Source organism: Pavona decussata, unplaced genomic scaffold, assembly GCF_977016875.1.
Source record: "Pavona decussata unplaced genomic scaffold, jaPavDecu1.1 SCAFFOLD_543, whole genome shotgun sequence".
NCBI lineage: Eukaryota > Metazoa > Cnidaria > Anthozoa > Scleractinia > Agariciidae > Pavona > Pavona decussata.
The window spans coordinates 90541-110530 of record NW_028145838.1 but is presented as its reverse complement, the minus strand read 5'-3'; the positions used below and the strand labels follow the sequence as shown (position 1 = coordinate 110530).

The 19990-nt window shown below is 38.0% G+C and overlaps 1 protein-coding gene across 4 annotated transcripts in view; it reads left to right on the top strand.

The window, feature by feature from the left end:
• Nucleotides 1-2364: 2364 nt before the first annotated feature.
• Nucleotides 2365-19990, top strand: part of LOC146449947 (transient-receptor-potential-like protein) — a 32172-nt gene continuing 14546 nt past the window's right edge. The window contains exons 1-15 of one of the 4 annotated variants that reach the window (XM_085100957.1): nucleotides 2365-2438; nucleotides 3340-3402; nucleotides 5065-5124; nucleotides 6467-6515; nucleotides 8311-8375; nucleotides 8823-8959; nucleotides 9181-9381; nucleotides 10552-10714; nucleotides 12139-12183; nucleotides 12541-12582; nucleotides 13109-13364; nucleotides 14088-14441; nucleotides 15143-15169; nucleotides 16933-17125; nucleotides 18506-18682. In XM_085100957.1, the coding sequence (XP_084957083.1) occupies nucleotides 3381-3402; nucleotides 5065-5124; nucleotides 6467-6515; nucleotides 8311-8375; nucleotides 8823-8959; nucleotides 9181-9381; nucleotides 10552-10714; nucleotides 12139-12183; nucleotides 12541-12582; nucleotides 13109-13364; nucleotides 14088-14441; nucleotides 15143-15169; nucleotides 16933-17125; nucleotides 18506-18682 (1791 nt within the window). In that variant the 5' untranslated portion in view covers nucleotides 2365-2438; nucleotides 3340-3380. Of the gene's footprint in view, nucleotides 2439-3339; nucleotides 3403-5064; nucleotides 5140-6466; nucleotides 6516-8160; nucleotides 8245-8310; nucleotides 8376-8822; nucleotides 8960-9180; nucleotides 9382-10551; nucleotides 10715-12138; nucleotides 12184-12540; nucleotides 12583-13108; nucleotides 13365-14087; nucleotides 14442-15142; nucleotides 15170-16932; nucleotides 17126-18505; nucleotides 18683-19990 lie in introns of all 4 variants that reach the window. The other 3 variants (XM_085100958.1, XM_085100955.1, XM_085100956.1) reach the window with 3 other exon arrangements.

Genomic DNA, 19990 nt, shown 5'->3' with positions numbered 1-19990 from the left:
CGCCCCACCCTCATGGGTCTAAAATTAAGTAAGCGCCCATTGGCCCATTTCTCGAAGGTCCCTGTAACTTACCGAGCCCGATGAATATATTTTTAAATGTTTTTCGCCGATTACACAGTGATTACAGACTTGGTACTTGGCCAATGTTTTCATAGAATTGTAAGATTTTAAAATTTAGTATTCAAAGCTAACAGAAATTGACTTCTATTAAGAAACACTTATTGGGCCCAGTAAGTTACCCGGACTTTCGAGAAACGGGCCCCAGGGTGGTTAATTAATTGGATAAATACAGGAAGTTCGAGACATTGCGGGTTCTCAGTCGTACCTGTTAACTACCGTGGCGACCTCGTATTGTGCTGACTGAATATTCCATTTTAAAAATATCTTAAGGGTACAGCTCACCAAGGACTTTCATTTTTCGTGCTGTATTCCTCCGAGCATGAAGTTTTATTTGCAACCGTTCCTTATATTGTTCCTGTTTAAATAGTAATTCATCTGCTGTCGTGTTCTCGTGCCCTAATTAGTTTTCCAAACACCACCTCCCTTCGGTTCGCCTGAACTTGAAGAAAAGTTTAGTTGGTAAAAGTGACACATGCTTCTTCTCTTTTGTAATTAAACAAATTGAATAGCGATGGTATCAGATGTCTAGCTTTGCATTTAACGAATACAGCCTTAGTACAAAGAATGGCAGCCGGTATAACTAACCCCTGTATAAAGCAGTTACAGTAAAATGCATGGAACCGAACCCCGATAGAGAAATATCCCTTAGAAATATCTAGATCTTAGTCCATGAGCTCAAACTAACGAACAGGTGTCATTACGCGACATAAAGTTGCACGCAAAAATGACGACGGAGACGCCGAGAACAGCAAGTCTCTGTTAACAGCTTGTTATATGCTGCCAGATGGCATAATAGTAAAACTTTCGCCGTTCTGTCCACTTTTCCTCTTATTAGTTCTGTCAACTTCTCAGAAGGTTACCAATTAATTATAAGCCCCAAACCCCTATATAGCAAGGATTTTGGTCATTTTCCAACAAATTGCTCAGAACCCGTTCTCTTTGCTTTCGCAGCAACACGGTCAGAGTTTAAGAAAAAACAGTGATGTTTCTGGTGATTAACCGATGCATTAAAAAAAAAGTACAAAGAAAAAAGAAAAGAAACCGAGCAAACAAAAAACTGAGACTTATAAAACAAGTAATTTAAAAAAGATCCTACAACTTAATTAACAAGAGTATCCTACCTTAAGCTGCGCGAAGCGCTTGATGATCTTACAGGAAAATGTGAGTGGCTTCTGTTGTAAATTAGCATTTTCAAGGCAACCCTTAACATTACAATTCAATGTTTTAATTAAACTTTTATTGTGTCACTGGAAAGACAACATTCTCATTATTAATTTATTTTGAGAGCAGAGGGAATTTATTGCAATAGTAATCAAGCTCGCTGCATCACTGCCACTGCAAGCGCATGCCGAGATCTTTTTTAAAGCATCTAATTGGACTTTTTAAATATACACGTTTGCATGGAAATACAGCAAATATAATTGTGAAACACTTGATGATCTTTCAGCAAAGTATGTGACTGAGTGGTCTCTGTCGTGAATTAGCAATATATCTCAAGGCAAATTTAAACTTTCGTAATTCAAGGTTTAAATGTTTTGTTGTCGCGTCTCTGAATGGACAGGTATTCAATGGACGACGTTTTTATTATTAATTTTTTTTGAGAGCAGACGGAATAAATCACAATAATAATCAAGCTCGTTACATCACAGGCATTGCAAGCGCATGCTGAGAGCAGCGAAATAAGCTTCTAATTAGACTTCTTGTTCAAATATAAGAGTTTACGTGGGAATAAAGCAAATAATTATAATTAAAATGCTAGAAACGCGTATACATTTGGAATAAAAAAAAGTTACTTAACTCCTTGTTGTGTTGTATTTATTGCTATTTGTGGTCTTCTTGGGCTGATTTTGGGCCTGTTTCCAAGGAAGTAGAATACCCCTACAGTATGTAGTGGCGGACACAAGTAAATTTAATTTCAGTGCAGTTTGTCAAGTATTTGACGCCAAGATTATTTCTGTTTTGACAGTATTATGTCTGTACATATACTTTTGAACCCATTGCCAGAGTAACCCTAGCATAAATTATGGATCAGACAATTAACTCTGCAGTTTTTGCCATAGTGCCAAATAAACCCGTAAAATCCCCTATCAGCATTAGTCCTAGCAAGGAAATTGCTGTATTTTTTCGTCACAGCTGCGCCCTCCAGAAGGTGTTTTTCTGGAATCCAAGTTTCTAGGTGGTCCATCCACGATTCCAGTCATTACGACTGATGCTTTTCATTAAGCTCCGAGACAGTCTGGACCCCAGTGTATGCAATGGCGGCCTTTGCGTGACTGTTGTTGAGGTTTGTTCTTTTTAATCTCTGCTGAACTGAACGGGTAAGACTTTCTTTGAAAAACATGTAACATTCACTAAGAGCCTAACTAAAGGCTTTCAATGGCAACCGTAATAATTTGTGCTCAATCACTTTGAGTATACTTACCGATGTGTATCACGTTGTGTCAATACAGCTGTGTACGTGCTTTAAAGTTAGAATAACATTTGACGGAATTTTCTTGAAATTTTGCTTTTTGATACGTATTTGAAATCTAATCGGCCTGATTACTTCTTCCGATTAACACATGTAGTTTCCGGCAGATTAAAATTTCGCATTCTAGTCGCGCAAGTTGTATTGATTTCCATTTGTTATTGGTAAAGTTTGTTGTCACTTGTCACCGTAAAATAATAAACCAGTGGAAAGCACTTTTAGAAGTGAACTTCGAAATCCAAGCCCTGATGTGTGGACCCGACAAAGGAAGGTGCTAGAGCAGTCAATGTAAAATAAATGCATTAGCAGACTGTAGATTATGCAGACCATGCATATAATCGAACTTGGGATGATATGAGTACCACTTGATCCTTAATTCGTACCATCCAGTACAAATAGGTATTCCATGATATTATCCTTGGTTATCATTCATTGTAGTTTTGCAGCAACACTAAGTCTAGTCTATGGAATGCTCTATCAGCTGCCTTGGACAATGCTACATGTTTGTCATTGGATACTTCTCAAGTTGCCCTATAACCTCTTTTTAGTTTCTTCAAGTGTATGGTAAATTAATAAAAATAGTTGTATTAGTTTTGTATTGTGACATAGATATATTCTCTCAATCTAATTCACTAAAACAGTGTACAATCGTAAGGGTGTATCCATGAAACGTTAAACAAACACCAGTGCATCCATTAACTGATGTGTGCAATTCTTGTTACATGCAAATGAGCAATTTTTTTTCCTTTCAGATGGAAAAACAGTTACTCCCTTGAAGTACCTTAAACTGAAGATGGAAAACGATTTCAGTACAGGTAAATTTGTCAAATAATACATCTAAGTTAAATGCCTGGATTGGCGTGAATTCAAGTTTCCCCTGTAAGGAAATAAAAGGAAAAACAGTGATGTAAAAGATTCAAAGCCATTCACATTCAAAGCCATTCACACTATGCAGAAAATAAATAAATGACAAAGGATAAACAAAGCCCTTAGTCACAGTGGCAGTGACTAGAACTAAACAAACTGCAACAGATCCTCTATAATAAATGGGAACTAATTACATTTAGCGGTTTTTGCTAATTAGGCGCATGTCATATGACGTCACTAAGCTTATCGGAACGTGAGCTTTGTTGATCGGTCAGTCATAAGCTTATTTCATAGGGCAAACACATGACTCAACCCGACCCTCGCTCCCATGGGAGTCTATTGATTCAGCTATGACGTCATTTGCTACTCATTTTACAGCAGTAAAACCTGACTTAATGAACTTATTGCCCAAACCTCTTGTTGTCTGGTTATTGTGAGTGCGTGATTAAACACAGGGCAATTGAAGTCTGTAATAATAGTTTCATTATATAATGTGCATGTGAATGTATTCACATGGCACATGCACAATGTTAATTTATCGATTACTAGATTATTAGGCTTAATAATTTGAATGCATGCAGGCCTACTGGTAAGCCTTAAAATATTACTGATGGTACCTCCTAGGCTAAACATCCCCATAATGTCCATATTGATCTCAAGTAAGCTTTAGTTTGTGGACCATGGTCATTCCCCCCCCCCCCCCCCCCCCCTTTCCAAGTCATCTGTGGGATGCAATCTGAATTTTGCTTGTCTCTACCCAAAATTGTACTGCCTGCAGTCTGCATTTTACTTCCAGTCTACAGTTTAGAGTGTGCTAGCAGTCTGTAATTAAGCAGGAAATCAGTCCATACTTTTATACTTAGTCTGCAGACTTCAATCTCCATGTTAGTTTGCAGTCTATATATTATCCACCCCTCCCTCCCCAGTCGTCAGTGTTCAATCTGCAGAGTCTACAGTCTAGAGTCTGTATTTTACTCCAAATTTACATCTACAATCTTCAGTCTGCAAATTTTCCCAGCCCAATTAAGTACAATGTGCTGTCAGCAATCGTTCAGTGTGCAGCTTGTAAGTGAATTGTTTCCATTTGTGCATGATGCAGGCAGCATTTTAGTCCAGTAATGTAGTTTGAATTTTTCTCCAATCATGTGTTAATGTTGCTCTGGCAATCCCCCTTCCCACCCACAGGTTCCACAAAAATATTTTGTTTGACTTGAACCTAGTCTACAGCCTTGTCTCCTTTAATTAACCCTTTTAAAGTGTGATCAGCATCAAATTTTGCCTTGTAATATCAATGCTTATTCAACCCTTAGGTTGTGAGAATTAAGGATATGATCAGCCCCAAGGTGAATTTTCTTGATATTTTAATAACTTCTCCCCAGTATTTTTATGAGAAAAGTATGGGGACAAGATAGGAGGATTTGTTCTTTGATATTAGGGGTTAGAGGGTTAAGCATTGCTGTTCTATTGACAAGATTCCACTCTCACTGGCCTGTTGGACACGTGGTTTGTTTCAAGTTGAGCTGAACCACACTGATAAAAGCTATAATAGGAAGTCTAAACAAGTGATCCTTTAGATGGCTAAGTAATTTGCTGTTTTACTGTGTGTATAGGAAGACATGCTGTTGCAGAAGGTAAAGGACATCAAGGATATCTTGCTGTATCAATTGAAGGTGAACAAAACAGCGGTATGTGCATGAACTGAATGATAAATGGAAGGGAGGAAAGAAAAAAGGGAAATGAAAGGCATCAAATAATATAAGTAGATAAGTTATAAAGTAGGATGAGGTTTATAAGAAGCAGTCGTTAGTATTTAATACTAATAATTAAGGAGAGAAAGAGGCAAAATGGAAAAGGACAGACAGGAAAATGTTAATAAATTTTGAGTGTTGACAGTTTAATTAATGAGCAGATTACTGATGCATTGTATAAAGGAAATATAAACTCATTCTAGCAAATGTTCAAATTACTTTCCCAAGCAATCCACAGTTGAGAGCTCTTGCAAATATATATAACACCATTCAACCAGCCTGTGCTAGATTTGATCTACTGTATGTGTATTTGTCTTTATTGGAGGAGTAGTGTTGTGGTGGTTATTGTGTCAGACTTCACACAGGGCTTTCAGTTGGAAGATTAAGGTTTTTGATCGCTTGAGGGTCTAAGGTTGGTCTCTGCATTGGTGTGTTGTCTCCTTAGACATGACAATTATTTTGTCGATATACACTTGTACACGTACATGTATTAAAGTCTTCTACACAGATGTATCAGTATCAGTGGGCATCAGTGACAAATTGCTGGCGGTAACACTGCAATGGACTAATAAGCTTAATAAGCTTAATAAGCTCGCCATCCAGGGGGTAGTAGGAATACTCCAAGCTGCTGTATATGCATATGCTATTGATGGAAACTGCAGTTAAGATCCTCAACTGTGTGGTCCCCGTATATCTTAAGAACGACTACGGTATAGGGCTTCTGGCTCTGCTAGCATTTTGGTTTCTAATAGTTGTTAGTATAAATCTACTAGTGTTCTATCACGAATGCCGTTCTCTGATTGGCTACGCTACTCGCTATCTATTCTGTGATAGATAGTGAGTAGCGATTTTCAACAAAATGGCGCCCGCTTCTTCGCGTTTTCGAAGCGTCTGCGATGGGGAAATAGATAATTTACTTGTTTAGTTTTGAACGACTAGTAGATTTATACTAAAACAATTAGATTATTCGCTCTCGATTTCTATGCGTGATAGTTGATTCGGGCTTCGCCCTCATCAACTATCACGCGATAGAAATCGAGAGCGAATAATCTAATTGTTAAATATTAGACTTGAAGGGAATACCAAAAATTATATCTCTGGCCCAAAGGACCCGTTAAATAGGTAAAAGTAGTAAGCAAGAAAATCACGAGCTATTCAAGTTTCTAGTATTACAAAGGATAGATAGCATCGACCGTTTTTACTTTTCTCAGTTAACTTTCCAATAAGCAGCTTGACATTTCACCACAACTATTTTTCTCACCAGAATCCATTGAGGGAGCAAGAGCACACGAACCTAACCGAGAAAGTGATAGGTGAGAGGGTTTTAACTAAGACTTATTTGTAAATTGGAGATAATTTGGTGCGATTAGAGCTACAGGTTATACAGGTAACATAGGCTGCGTTTATTCAATCTTTAATACATTGTACTTGGGTGCAGTATCATGCCTATATAGCTCTGGCAGTGAAATAATACATAGCTCAATTCTGGCCCCATCAATCCTGAATCATGGTCTGCCTTTGAAAAATGCTAGTACTAGTGAACCACCTTCAGTGATACGTTTCAGAGACAAGCTGAGTAGAATCCACATTCGGTAAGTTTTTGCACAGCAGGAAAAAAAATGTGTGACTGAAGACAGCAATAAGAAACGTTACAAAATTAATAATAATTATGCGCAATGGAATAAATGTGATCAGTGGTATATATTACGCTTGGTAAACACGCGGAAATGTTGTGTTATTCAATCAGTGACATAAGGCAAACTCAGAAAAAAGAAATCTGAGTTTTCTCCTGTTGGGAGAACTCGGACATTTCCTTTTTCCAAGTTTACCTGACTATCTGACTTACTGACTGTAATAAATAATATGCCAGGCGCGTAGGAGGGGGGGTTCGAGGGGTTCGAACGAACCCCCTTTGAAGATCAATAATGGCGGAAGAAAAACTTTTTAAATAGAGTTCCTCTGGTCGAAATACATCAACCAAAGAAAAATAGAGATATAAACCCGTTCTTTAGGCCTTATGTCTTATCCTCAGTAAAAATAAAAATTGTCAAGAACCCTTGGAGATTAATTTTAATGACGTTTCAATTTTTGCGGTAAAACCGCATCCGCCCGAAAAAGCCATAGAAAAGCATGCTTTGCGTTACGTTTTGTTCTCTGAATGCGATTCACTTCAAATTTTATAGTTCAAGCCTTGTTGAGTTTCACGCGCAATTACGTACAAGTTCGCCTGAGAACATTCACTTGTGAATGTGAACGTTCCATAAGCGCAATGTGGAGGTTGAACAACTACATAAGGTGTACGATTGGGAGAGAGTAGGCTGTCCGCCCTGGCTCTAATGCATATCAAATATGATATGCCTGTCAATCTTGACGAGATAGTCAATTTGTTCGAAGGCCTACACCCGAGAATGATGCAGTTTACTAGCTTAGTGTGTGACTATCAGCAGATCGAATAACTATAAGAACTTGACGTCGACAGGGTGCGGAATGTACATTGAACTTTCTTGTTTAAGTAGAAACAATTATGCCGTCGAAATGATGTAAAGTTGTGATTTGCCTAAAATGGGTCTCAAAATGCAGGAAATGAGGTTTCTGGGAACCTAGATTTTCAAAAATTTTCGGGGGAGCATGCCCCCGGACCCCCCCTAGTAAGAGCGCCTCCGGCGCTCAGTAACATTTGGGGCTCAACGAACACCCCTATCGAAACCTTAGCTACGCGCCTGTATGCTTTGTGGTCCGCTTTGAGGCGCGGATGTTGTATCAACTCAGAAAAAAGAAATCTGAGTTTTCTCCTGTTGGGAGAATTCGGACATTTCCTTTTTCAAATTTTACCTGACTATCTGACTTACTGACTGTAATAAATAATATGCTTTGTGGTCCGCATTGAGGCACGGATGTTGTATTAGCGTATGTTGTATTAGTGTATGAGCGCGCTGATCAAAAGTTTTCGTTTTGCAGATTTTGTATGTGGTGAGACAAAAAAAAAAAAATTAAAAACCTGCTATGAAGAACATGTTGGACCCCAAGTCATCTGTTTTAAAGGTGCTAGCAGATACATTTGCAGATAGCCTGCTGACTTACTTAATTTAGGCTTTTATTATTTGATAGGAGAGCGCAGGAAAACATTGAACTTATCGAAGTAGCTGAAGGAGAAAATGGTGCTGCTGATAATGGTATGTGAGTAAAGCCTTCCACGGGACATTGCAGCTGTTTTTAGCAATCTTATTGCAACGGTCCACTTTTTAAGCTATTACGCAATGCACCGAGCAGATTTTGGTTTGTGCGTAACTTTTAGGCATCTCAATCTGCAGCTGAATTTTGTTGACAGGGAATACTCACTTGTTACTTTACAGGAGACTAGTTTACAAGGGCATGGTGTTGTACATGTAGTTGTATGAATGCAGCGTAGTTGCAGTTTGCTCTTTAAGGCTCGAGGCGACGCTTTCTATGCGGCACCATCATCTCATGCAACGCTGTGATTGGATAAAAACAGAAAGCGTTCTCTTTTGGTAAACGTCTAAGGGGAAGCGGCCTTCCTTGAGAGACTCAGGCTGCACTTGTACACTGTAGCAACTCGAACGTACCTTTAATTTTGGTCATCGTCCTATTTTATTCACCAGAGCGCCCCACCCGGAGAAAGTGGTCATTATTAGACAAAGTATCCTGGGATTGGGATGAATATGACGACATCCAACGAAAAGTGACCGCCAAGGCCTTAATGAATGATGAAGAAAACCCTCTACTATTGGCGATCAAAGTAAGTTAAGTCTTCATGCATAGGTTATACAACGATTTCCAGTGCAATATGGAATAAGTGATCGTTTTAAAAGGGTGTTAAAATTTTAAGATAGTAGCTCGTAAACTGATGACTCATTTAATGCATTAGTCAATTTCAAATTTTAACACTCGAGTAAATTTGGTCGTTACAGTGCTGTAATATAAGGTTTGGCTTACTATAGTTCTGTTGTGTTTTGTCAGGTGACTGAAAAGCTCCATGAACGGGCAAGCAAAAAGGAGCCTAATGAAGATAATTTTATCGATCTGGCCAATCGCGTAGAAGAGTTTACACTGCGTTTCTTGGATCCTTTGAAAGATCGGAAACGTTGGCGTGAAGATTTTGCCTTCAATCCTAAAACGGACATTATCCTGGAGACCGCAATTAAGCTTGAGCAAAAGAAGGTAATATTTGGAACGTGTTTCGAAAGTCTTAACTAAAGATATTAGGGAAATTTAGCAACAACGACGGCGAAGGCAGCGAGAATGTCATTATTAAAATGAATCCGCCTTTTTTCAAACGTCGTCGCAATTATTCCAACTTGCTTTAGATGTAAAATGTAGGTGAAATTTTCTGGAGATGAATTCTTGGAGAGCGCACCCAAGTTTAAAAAGAGAAGCAAAAATTCTTCGTCTTGTGTTTACGTAATCCATATAACGTGCCATCAGGAAATTTCACGCCCTAGTCGTGCAGTGATGGCAAAGAAATGTACCAAAAAGTGTAATGCACCTGGAGAGTTGCTGTTTTGGTTACCACAAATATTGACGTTTTCGTTGCCGTCGCCGTCGCGTTGCTAAAACTCCCTATTAAAATGAACGTCTGAGAGGCATACTGAATAACTAATGTGTCAACCACAAGGAGAAAATTTCCTTAAATGCGACGCCGGTTTGTAACCTGTTCGCTCAGTACCAAATCCACATAGATTTGGCTTCAACATCACGAGTCGTTGCATGCTTCTCATTGCATACGACTAATTTCAAATTTCGTGGGAGAGCACGGAAATGATGTTTCAGTTTCAGGTAAAGTAGAATTTGACTGTCACCTATTCGCGTGTAAATTTCCCGCGCGCTGCACCCATTCTCGATTTCATGACTCATGGCTGCTTCTAGAAAATAGGAACCTGGCATTTGACATCATAAAATCCAAAATGGCGGCGCGTGAAAAAATTTAAGGCGATTAGTATAGATGCTATCTATACTTTTTAAAACTAAACTTTGGAATTCTGACATCATCTTTAACAATTTAAAAGTGGAGCTCTCGGCCAAGTGATCCATGACTGTGACATGTAGCCAACAGCTAAGTTGCTTACAGTGCGACTTTTATTGCCGGGGTCACTTTAAACTGGCCAATTAGATCACATTATGATACGAATGATCAATAATTCCAAACTTTTGGGTTTTAACTGTTGTTTTCCGTCTATTCATGATTGGTTCAATCGGCTGTGGTTGAAATTCATTGTTCTTGTCCTGCAATCTGATTGGCCAGTTTTTTTTTTTAAGTGAGCCCGGTAACATTAGTCGCACTGTAATATCCAAACGGACTGCAGCCCAAAACTTTACTTTGTTTTCTTGTAGTTTTTTGACCATCCTATCATCATCGACATTTTAAATGAGAGATGGCATGGCGATCGTCGCATAGCATTTAAAGACTCAAAACTGTGGTGGTTGTTCCTCAACACTTGGTGCATTTTAGACATGGTACTATTCCCGCTGTCATTCTTCTTAGCTTTCGCTGCAGGTAAGTAATAAATTATCAACTTGTTTGATGCTCCACTCCAAATGTAAAAGACTAGAATCTCTGGTGATAATATTATATTATTAACTTCCATTGGCTTTTCAAAAAGTGCGAACATGACCATTTTTTTTAATCTTATGTATGAACATGAACATGAACATGACATGTGATATATAGCTGTTTCGACAAAGGTTGTCCAAAAAAAGCGTAAAAAGTACGCGATAATGCCGAAAGGTAGTCTGGAAAATACCCAATAAATTCCAATCAAAGTTCAGAATCCATATTGCCCGCCATCTCAAGTCTTCGCTGTACGGTCGAGCCATTATGGATTCTGAGCTTTCATTGAAATTTATTGGATATTTCCCAGACTTTACCTTTCGGCATTGTCGCGGACGCTTTTACGCTTTTTTGGACAACCTTTGTCGAAACAGCTGTATTCCTTATTCCAGAAGTTAATTGCCACAAATTTTTGCATGCGTGGTTACTTCTGACTAAGATTAACGAAATAAATAAAATGTGAACAGCTGCCAATTTATTCATTTTCTTACTTTATGTCAGAAATGAATGTCAATCGGTTTCCGAAAGGTGCGACTTAATTCCTAATAAAAGCGGAAGATAACAAGAGTGAGTGTTTTTGACTCACACCAACACCAACGACGGCAGAGTTATTTACTCTCAAATGGAATCGGCCGTGCAAATTAAATGTCAACTAGAGTGTTCGAACAATTATTTTTTTAAGTTTAAGTTTATTAAAAACTCTCTTGCAGTAAAAGAACTGAATTATCGAATACAATTTACAATTGTAAGGCAACTATTATCTAATGTATAGTAATTTACAGTTATAACAATGATAATAACAATTGATTCACCTAAAATATTTAAATGTAAAAAAGTCCTCCACTCTCTTTGTCCTACAGACCTGAATGTTCCGGAAAAGATAATACTTTTGTGTTTTCTGCCTTAAGGTGTAATAATTAGGCGCATCCAGAATTGGGCTGGGAAGCAGATGGCGCAGAGGGTGGCTGGGGGACTTCATTTTCGTCATATATTTGTAGCACAAGTGTACTCTTCTATCATCTAACCTATCTAGTTTACCTAACTGTAAGGCATGAGCATATGGCTCTGTTTCGGGGTTGATTATTTTAAGCGCCCTTTTTTGCACTCGTTCTATGGCTTCGGACAGGTATGCAGGAATGTCCTGCCAGACTGGTACAGCATACTCTAAAACTGGCCGAATTGTGCTAAGGTATATCCTCAAGATGTTGGGTTGGCACACCCTGGCTCTGCGCAGTACTCTAAGGGAGTATAACGTCTTACAAGCTTTCATAATAATGTAATCAACATGACAGTTCCACTTCAGGTCATTTTCCATAATAACTCCTAAGATCTTATAAACATTTATTTGACATACTTTTGTTTCTGTGCAGGGTGGATGGCAGCCCGTGTCAGCTGTCTTAGGTCATTTTTCCAAAGTAAGTCAGTTTTTTCCTTAAGAATGCAGATGTTGTCTAGAAGACATTGCTGACGTGCTAGTGTCATTTTCGGACTCTTTGTTACAGTGAAATAGAGTGAAATATTTTATTTAAAGGCACTATGTCACTCCAAGCGCATGTGCGCATTGATGAGAAGAATAAACTGCAAAGGGCTGCGAACGAAAATGCTGCAAGTATACGCAGGATCAGAAAGATCTAATCAGCCAAAAATAAAAATAAGTAACTGAAATAACTGCAAGGCTAATCTGACTGCGTAGAAAAAAACTTTGTGGAAAAAACTTTTATGTTTAGATAAATTGAGCTAAATATGTTTCTATTCTTTTATTTTCTTTAAAGGAAGACTATTCTTCTTAGGAGAAGACGAGGTCAAGTCTACATGTGAGTTTTTTTGTAAAATTTCTATCAGTACGTTAACTTGTTCCACTTGAACTTCATCGGATGGAAAACCAAACCGCCATTAAAAGAAACAGCAACACTCGAATCCGACTTTTTTACGCTCCTGACATTTTTGGGTTTTATAAACTTCCTCTCATGGAATGTTTTACAACTTAATGTTAGTATAGAAAGCGTTTATGGCACATCGTCACTTGATTTTGCTCTTATATCAAAAAAAGGCATCGCTTAGTGTTTTTTTTATAACTTGTCATGACAACTGATTCTTTAGCCAGTTCCTAAGGTTTTTCTTAATCTTACCTAAAATCACAAACGCTGTGTTATACATGAGCTTAGCAAGTCAATTTCCTTTGTGTGAAAACCTGATCGTCCTGGATGGCGCATGAAGACTAAAATATAATATGAAAAATAATGGGGCAGTAAGATGAGGCGGTTCAACCTTGATTGATACATGTTTCGTTTTGATGTTGGAGAAAATAAATACTGAGAAATGTCTATATCGTCCTTCTAGGCATATATAAAAGATACAAGGATTTTTTCACACTCCCCTACTTTATCTTTGTCCGGGATTCGCTGAGTTACCTGGCCCTTCTTGGACTACACTTGGCAATTTGTTTCGAGCCTTCGCAACTCACATTCAGCGGCCTAGAGTGGACCATTTTGGTGTTTCTCTTAGGCCGCCTTTTGATGGAAATCAAGCAGATCACACGCCTGGTACGCTCTGAAGACGACGGAAAGAAATCAAGAGCATTAACTAATTATTTCAGGTACTTAATTTTCACTTGTCTTGATCATGTCAATCACTGACATTTAATTTTGTTGTCTGCTTTTCTCCTTTCCCCTGAATGAGATAGTTTTTCGACCACTGTTGGTGATCTCTTGCTGTAAACGTTCGCTAGAAAACTGATTAGTCGCCAAGAACTAATGGCGATGCTTTAATCTGCTGTGTGTTGAAAAGTTATATTGAAGTTATAACTATTTACTAAAACTCTTGCGCTTCTCTCGTGCTCTCCAAACTTCCTGCGTACATCCAGAACTCGATATACACACGCTAAGCATGAACCAATTCTTAACTAGATCCAGTTGATTATCGAGAGTACCAATATGGTCTGTTGATAGTGAGAAATCCCTACATGTCCGTCTTCGTCGTCAAAATCTAAAACTTAACACTTATTCCGAGATCTTGACAGTATATCTTGTTTAACAGTTAAGTCTTATACATGTACTTGAGCTGCACTTAAATGATTAATGGCAATCACCAAAACCAATCTAGAGATTAACTGACAATTGTGGCAATAAAGTTATTTTTATTTTTTTAATTCGGTTGGTAGAGTGTGGCAATGGTCTTGGCGGAGGTCAAGAATTTCTTACAGCTTTAATCGGTTCTGTGAAATATGTTGTTTATAAGCTTCTTCGTTTTATTATAATATTTTAAGAGTTTAGTTGTACATTAATTGCGACAACATATGTCTTACTTCTTTTTCCTGCAGAGATCGTTGGAACTATTTTGACTTTGGCATTCTCTTCACCTTTTTCTGTGCGATAACTCCTCTCAGAATATTTACTTGGGTGGAGTCAGAATCAGTAACAGACAACAGGATCCTGGAGATAGCTGGCTATCTTTATGGATTGAACACGATGCTGTTAACTTTCAGAGTGTTTGGTTCCATTCTGGAAGCATTTGAAGAAGTTGGAACCATTCAGATCGCATTATTTCAAATCATCCGGGACGCAGCTGTAGTGGTGCTGCATTTTGGTACAATCATGTTGGCATTTTCAAGCACAATAATGAAAGTATTTGTTGTGGAAACGTCGATTGTTGACGAGGAGACAAAAAAGAACCTGTAAGTATAACGATTCAAAATTGTAGCTCTGGGCCCAGTTGTTTAAATCCCGATTAAGCTAATCCTGGGTTAACGTGAACTTTGATTCAAGTTTAATTAGTAATCGATAATCATTTTTCCAAACGATTTTTCTCGTTCAGTTCCCCTTGAGCTTAGAAGCACCTTTCAAAACGTTTTTAATGAGCAGGATAAAAACCTCGGTTAACAATTAAGCGGGGATTAGCGTTAATCGGCTTTCGAACAGCCGGTTTATGGTGTAGATAAGGGTAAACTACTCGTGTAATTATTGCGCTGATGTATAAAGCGAAACATTTTGTTACAAGTTTTTTTCCCTTTTCTTTTTTATATTCTGTTCTTCTCTATTCTTCTCTCCTCTTCTATTCTGTTTTCTTCCTTTCTTGTCTCGCTTTCGCTTGTATTCTTTTCTTTCCTTTACTTCGTTTCTTTTCTTTCCTTTCCTCTCCTTTCCTCTCCTATACTCTTGCTTCTCCCCTCTTCTCTCCACTCTCTCCCCTTTTCCGTCCCTCTTTTTCCACTCATCAGAATATAGGTTAGGATTTACACTTTCTAGTTACTTGGGCACACTTTTCTCCCTAGTTAAAAGATGTGGAAACAATCTTTGCTGGTCAAATTGCCTCGCGACATATAGTAATACACTTATTTAAAGCTATTTATTCTTGTTTTCTTCCGTTCTTTTTCAGCATGTGCAACAAAACCGGAATAGTATGGTGAGTTGAAAAAAACTTTCGAACGTTTCATCGCCTGTCTATACATGTTTCTGTTATTTTGGCTTATTTAATTTCCCTTTCGTATAAATCCAAAAAGTCTCTTCATAAAAGCTTACGAGCATCGCATGCGGAGAAATGGGTGTCGTCTATGTCGCTTTATTTAGACCCTGTGGAATTTTCTCCTTTTTCTTAATAATTGCTTTGCTGAAAATCTATCGTTTATTTGGCAATTCTTAGCGTTTAAAACAAAGATGGACGTCAACATCAAGGAAACGTCACTTAATGATTCGGGATTTTTCCATGTCTGTCAATTTGTGAAATTTTGCTGAACCATCCATTAAGTCATTTTGTAGGGAAGGCGTTGAAGTTCAAAAAGAGAAAGGAAAATTGGCGTCTTTGTATGTGTTTACGTTCTGTATTAACCTTGAACTGGTTCATCTGAAGTTGCGGAAGACGGTAAAGAAATGAGCAGGTGTAGTGCCATAACTGTCTTGCTCATTCGACCTCTTGTCAACTCTCTTGTTTCGTGCTGTTCTCGTTTGCATTAAGTTGGACACCTCGGTGGAAGACTCGAGCTTCTTTTGGAAGACACGTTCCCGCAGTCACCTTCAATTCTTTTATCTGGCTGTAGAATATTAACCTCAAGATCAATTGCTTGCTACTTAACAGCAATACTAAGAAGCTAATTGACCTTTAAGATTTTGAAATAACCATGAACTTAGCCCATGGTGAAATGAAGATGCAGTCAATATACAGCAGAAAATTATTGTTTCGCTGCTAGCATTTCTTACATCAAAGACAGAGAAGGAATTTCGATCAGCGTATGTTTTGGTGTTCTGCAGAAATTGATACCATTGGCTAATGATCACCCCTTCACACTTCCCTGTAAAAATAAACATCCTTAGTCAGAACTCTTTCTGTTGACATATTTTTTTCTTATTCGAACACTGGTGATTTCAATATTTTGATGGGGATGTACATTTGGAAGAATAATTCAGCTCAACGATATATTATTTGCAGTCATTCCTACTCCCACCCCCTGGAAAATGTAAGTCGTAATTTCTAACCTCCTTGATGTTGCAGCCAGTAGCAATCCTTGTAAATTTGTTTCTTACACCATGATACATCTTTGTGCCAAATTTGACGCTTCTTCGACTTTGTAACGAGTTCGTGAAAATATCGCCCAAAAGGACACCTGACTACAAGACGATAATCTTCAAGAACAAGATCATTGTTTTATTAAGAATTCATCGGCTATTTCAGCTTATACTAGGATCTACATTCAAATGTATTAGCTTTGACGTATCATGTCGACATTAACTCATGGCTAAGGAGTAGGTGGTAGTATATTTACCTTTCTTTTCCCAAAACGTGAGTCCTTTAAATAACTTGGGGTTCTGCTTGTGCGCTGAGACCTCCTTGCCTGGGATCTTGCGTTTGACTCCCATATGTTAACTGCAGAGCACAAACGACGCAAATCTTTTCTGGTTAGAGCATGTCAAACATCATTTATTCAAATCCAAAAGTTTTGAGTTTGGAGAGTAACGTCTTAAAACAAAACAAAAAACATACCCTTTCAACTTAACAAGGGTACAAAGACCAGACAGACAAAACATTCACTGTCTATTTTTCCAGTTGCACTTCTCCTTTAGCCTTTTGATATCTCTTTCGTGGGCCACTGTCTATTTTTCCATTTGCACTTCTCTTTTAGCCTTTTGATATCTCTCAGGCTTTCGTGCGCCTGTTTTTTTTTCTTTTTTCAGTTGGTGGAGGATAACTACTCACCTTGGTTGGTCTGTGCTACAGTTATCCAACGGATTGGATTTCTTCAAATCAGCTGGTTCATTATCAGAAACTCTCGTCCATCTGTTATTTGCTGCTTACCTTGTCATGGCCGTCATCCTTCTCATTAACATGTTGATTGCGTTACTGTCCAACACTTACCAGCGAGTACAGGTAACTGGCTATCATTTATCTGTTTCCTGCTGTTTATGTTGTTTCTGAAGAAGGAAAATTTTCAAAGAAACAACTTGGAAATTGTTGTCAAACCCACGAGGAAATAAAGTTTGCCATATTACAATTTGTCAAAGAAAACTTGCTGTTCGCTTACGAGAGGTAGTTGTTTTACTCGACAAGTTCTTCCTTGGCGAGTTTGAATTTCTTTCATGTTTTTCGTTTCGAAAAAGCAGGCACAAAAATGCAAATGCAATTGTATTAATTATAAAAGTAAAAGTTACTTGTGTAACTAGCTTTGAAACCGACTGAGGTCTCGAAACTCTGTTGTACCTATCGGTAGAATATTCCGGTAAATTTGACGAGCCCCCGTAGGAATTTTAAACAACTCTGTTGCAGTATGCGTTGTACGATGCTGCTTGAAATATTTCACTCTTTCAGGCTGACCAATGCATCCAAGTAACATAACTTTCATGATGACGGTAAATCAAGTTTCAGTAGTTCATAGGAAAACTTAGTCTTCGTTTTTTAGGTTTAAATGACATCGTAGTTGTGATACACAAGCCGTTAGTATTATGTTTCAGTTCATGGTTCAACGGACTTTTGGAGAATTTAGTTCAGTTTTGGCAAAAACGCGTGATTTGAAATGAGTTCCTCTTGTGTCCATTAAGCGCCTTGAGGCCTTAGTTCCATGAAATAGCTGCTTTGTTGCCTTTGTGTGACACAGATATAGAAGTGACAAGCAAATTAGCAAGTTCCAGTTCGGGGAAAGTTGTCCTTTTTTGGCTATTTTTTTTACTTATAATAGTTCATTGGTGCCCAAAATACTCATTGGACGGGAAAAAATTAAATTTACCTCCGTTAACCAAAACCTTCGTCGCTCAGAAATCGCAATTCAATCCGTGCACTATTAACTTTTTGGTCCTGAAGAAGCCACTGCAAGACTTAGCCGGACTGGCTGTGGTGTCAGACGGTCTCATCGATTTTCGCGAGGTCACTGTACTTTAGTTACGTTTGTATGGGAAATTTGAGAGAGTTTAAAATACGATTTTGGTAGATTTACGTGAAGAAATGAACTGGAGTCTGCAGTATTCTGACGACGATTTACACCTGAAAGCACTTAAAACACGAGTTTTTAGTGGTGTGTTTTGATGGATATTTGTATAAGTTTGGGTCATTTGAAAGGACAATTTTGGTAATTTTGCATAAGAAAACGAAACAAACGGTAATGGAAGAGGTAAGGCATTTTAGAAAAGATGCGTATAACTTTCTCTGAAATAATGGAATAGGTTTTAGTCAGTAATGTGCCTGCCTAACAAAAAGAAAAACAAAAAACCTTTCAGAGGTGTTTATACAACATTATTAACTGATGTTTATCCTCAGGATAATTCACAAAAGGAATGGGCATTCCAAAACGCTGTTACTATCCAGACGTATAGCAGTTATCACCCCATACCAGTGCCTTTCAACATTTTCTCTACCCTCGTTATGTGCTGTTGTTTTCTTCGAAAGAAATGGAAAGTAGACGAAGCAGTGGTAAGACGTGAACAACATGCTGGGGTAAGTCGAACACCAGCAAACAAAGACTGATTAGCAAAGAAATGGCTTTCTCAAACTCAATTAATTCATCAAGAGAAAACAAAGAAAATCACTACTGTGACAGTGGTTTGGATATGCGTTACTAATTACCATAAAATTTTGCCATCTTTTGCCTTGAATTTGTCCACGAGTTATTGATCATTAGAGAAGCCATATCAAACACTCGAAAGTGTGTTTCATCAGATAACCAAACACCTCGAAGTCGTTTAAAAAAACTCGTTGGCGCCTCGTTTTCTCAACCTACTTCTCGGTGTTTGGATATCTGATGAAACACGCTTTTTCGTGTTTGATATATTACTTCCACTGTCATAGTACTGAAAAAAAAAAAAATAAAAAAAAAAATAAAAAATCCCCGGCGTTTAGGTTCTCTTTCTTTTTAATAGAATACCCTGCAGAAATGCTATGAAACGATCGATACTGAACGGTATAGTTACCAATATTTAACCCTAAGATCTGGGCGTAAGAATGGGAGAATGGGTGGGGGTGCAGGGAGCTGGAACCCTCGCTTCCCACCATAACTTCGAGAGTATCAAGCTATGGAAATGAAAACTTGGAAAGTGAATGGTACGTTCGGGACTGTTTCCTTTTTTTTATTTAAAAAATATTTATTTCCACATTTGCTCTAAGAGCAAAAAAGTGCTCATCGAGGGAGCTAACGCCATTTACATTGATTTTAAAACATCACAGTCAAAGGAGGAACAAACAAAACAAGAAACAGCTAAACAGCTAAAAAATCCCAAAATATCTAAATTACAGTTAAGACTGAACATAATTAAACAAGTTCACATTAAGTTGAAAGTCCAAATGGAGTTCCTGGTATTGACTGTTTCTTTTGAGTGAGGTGATGAGGTCACAAGAGGCGGGAATTACGTCGTGATTCAAACGGCGGCCATCTTTTATCCACCAGCTTTATTTTCTGGATTTCTTCAAAATTGCAGAAAGCCACAGAAATTGACCAAAAATTGATTAACACCAGAAAAACACTAAAACGATCAACAAAAACGTGTCAGTTACCCAAAGGAAGTTGAAACGTTTGGTGAGTCCGAGCGGCACATAGGGTTAATCATCTATGTTCAAAAGTAAAATGATCAAAACACAAAATATAATTTATAATGGTAATTGAACTGAGTGGACTGTAATTTGGTCTGAAATCATACGCATGACTTCTAAATCTAAGGAGCGCACAGCGCGAATTCAATTTGAAATCACAAGTATGATTTTCGACCAAAATTGCATGACACGAAGTTCAATTACCACTTTATTACACCC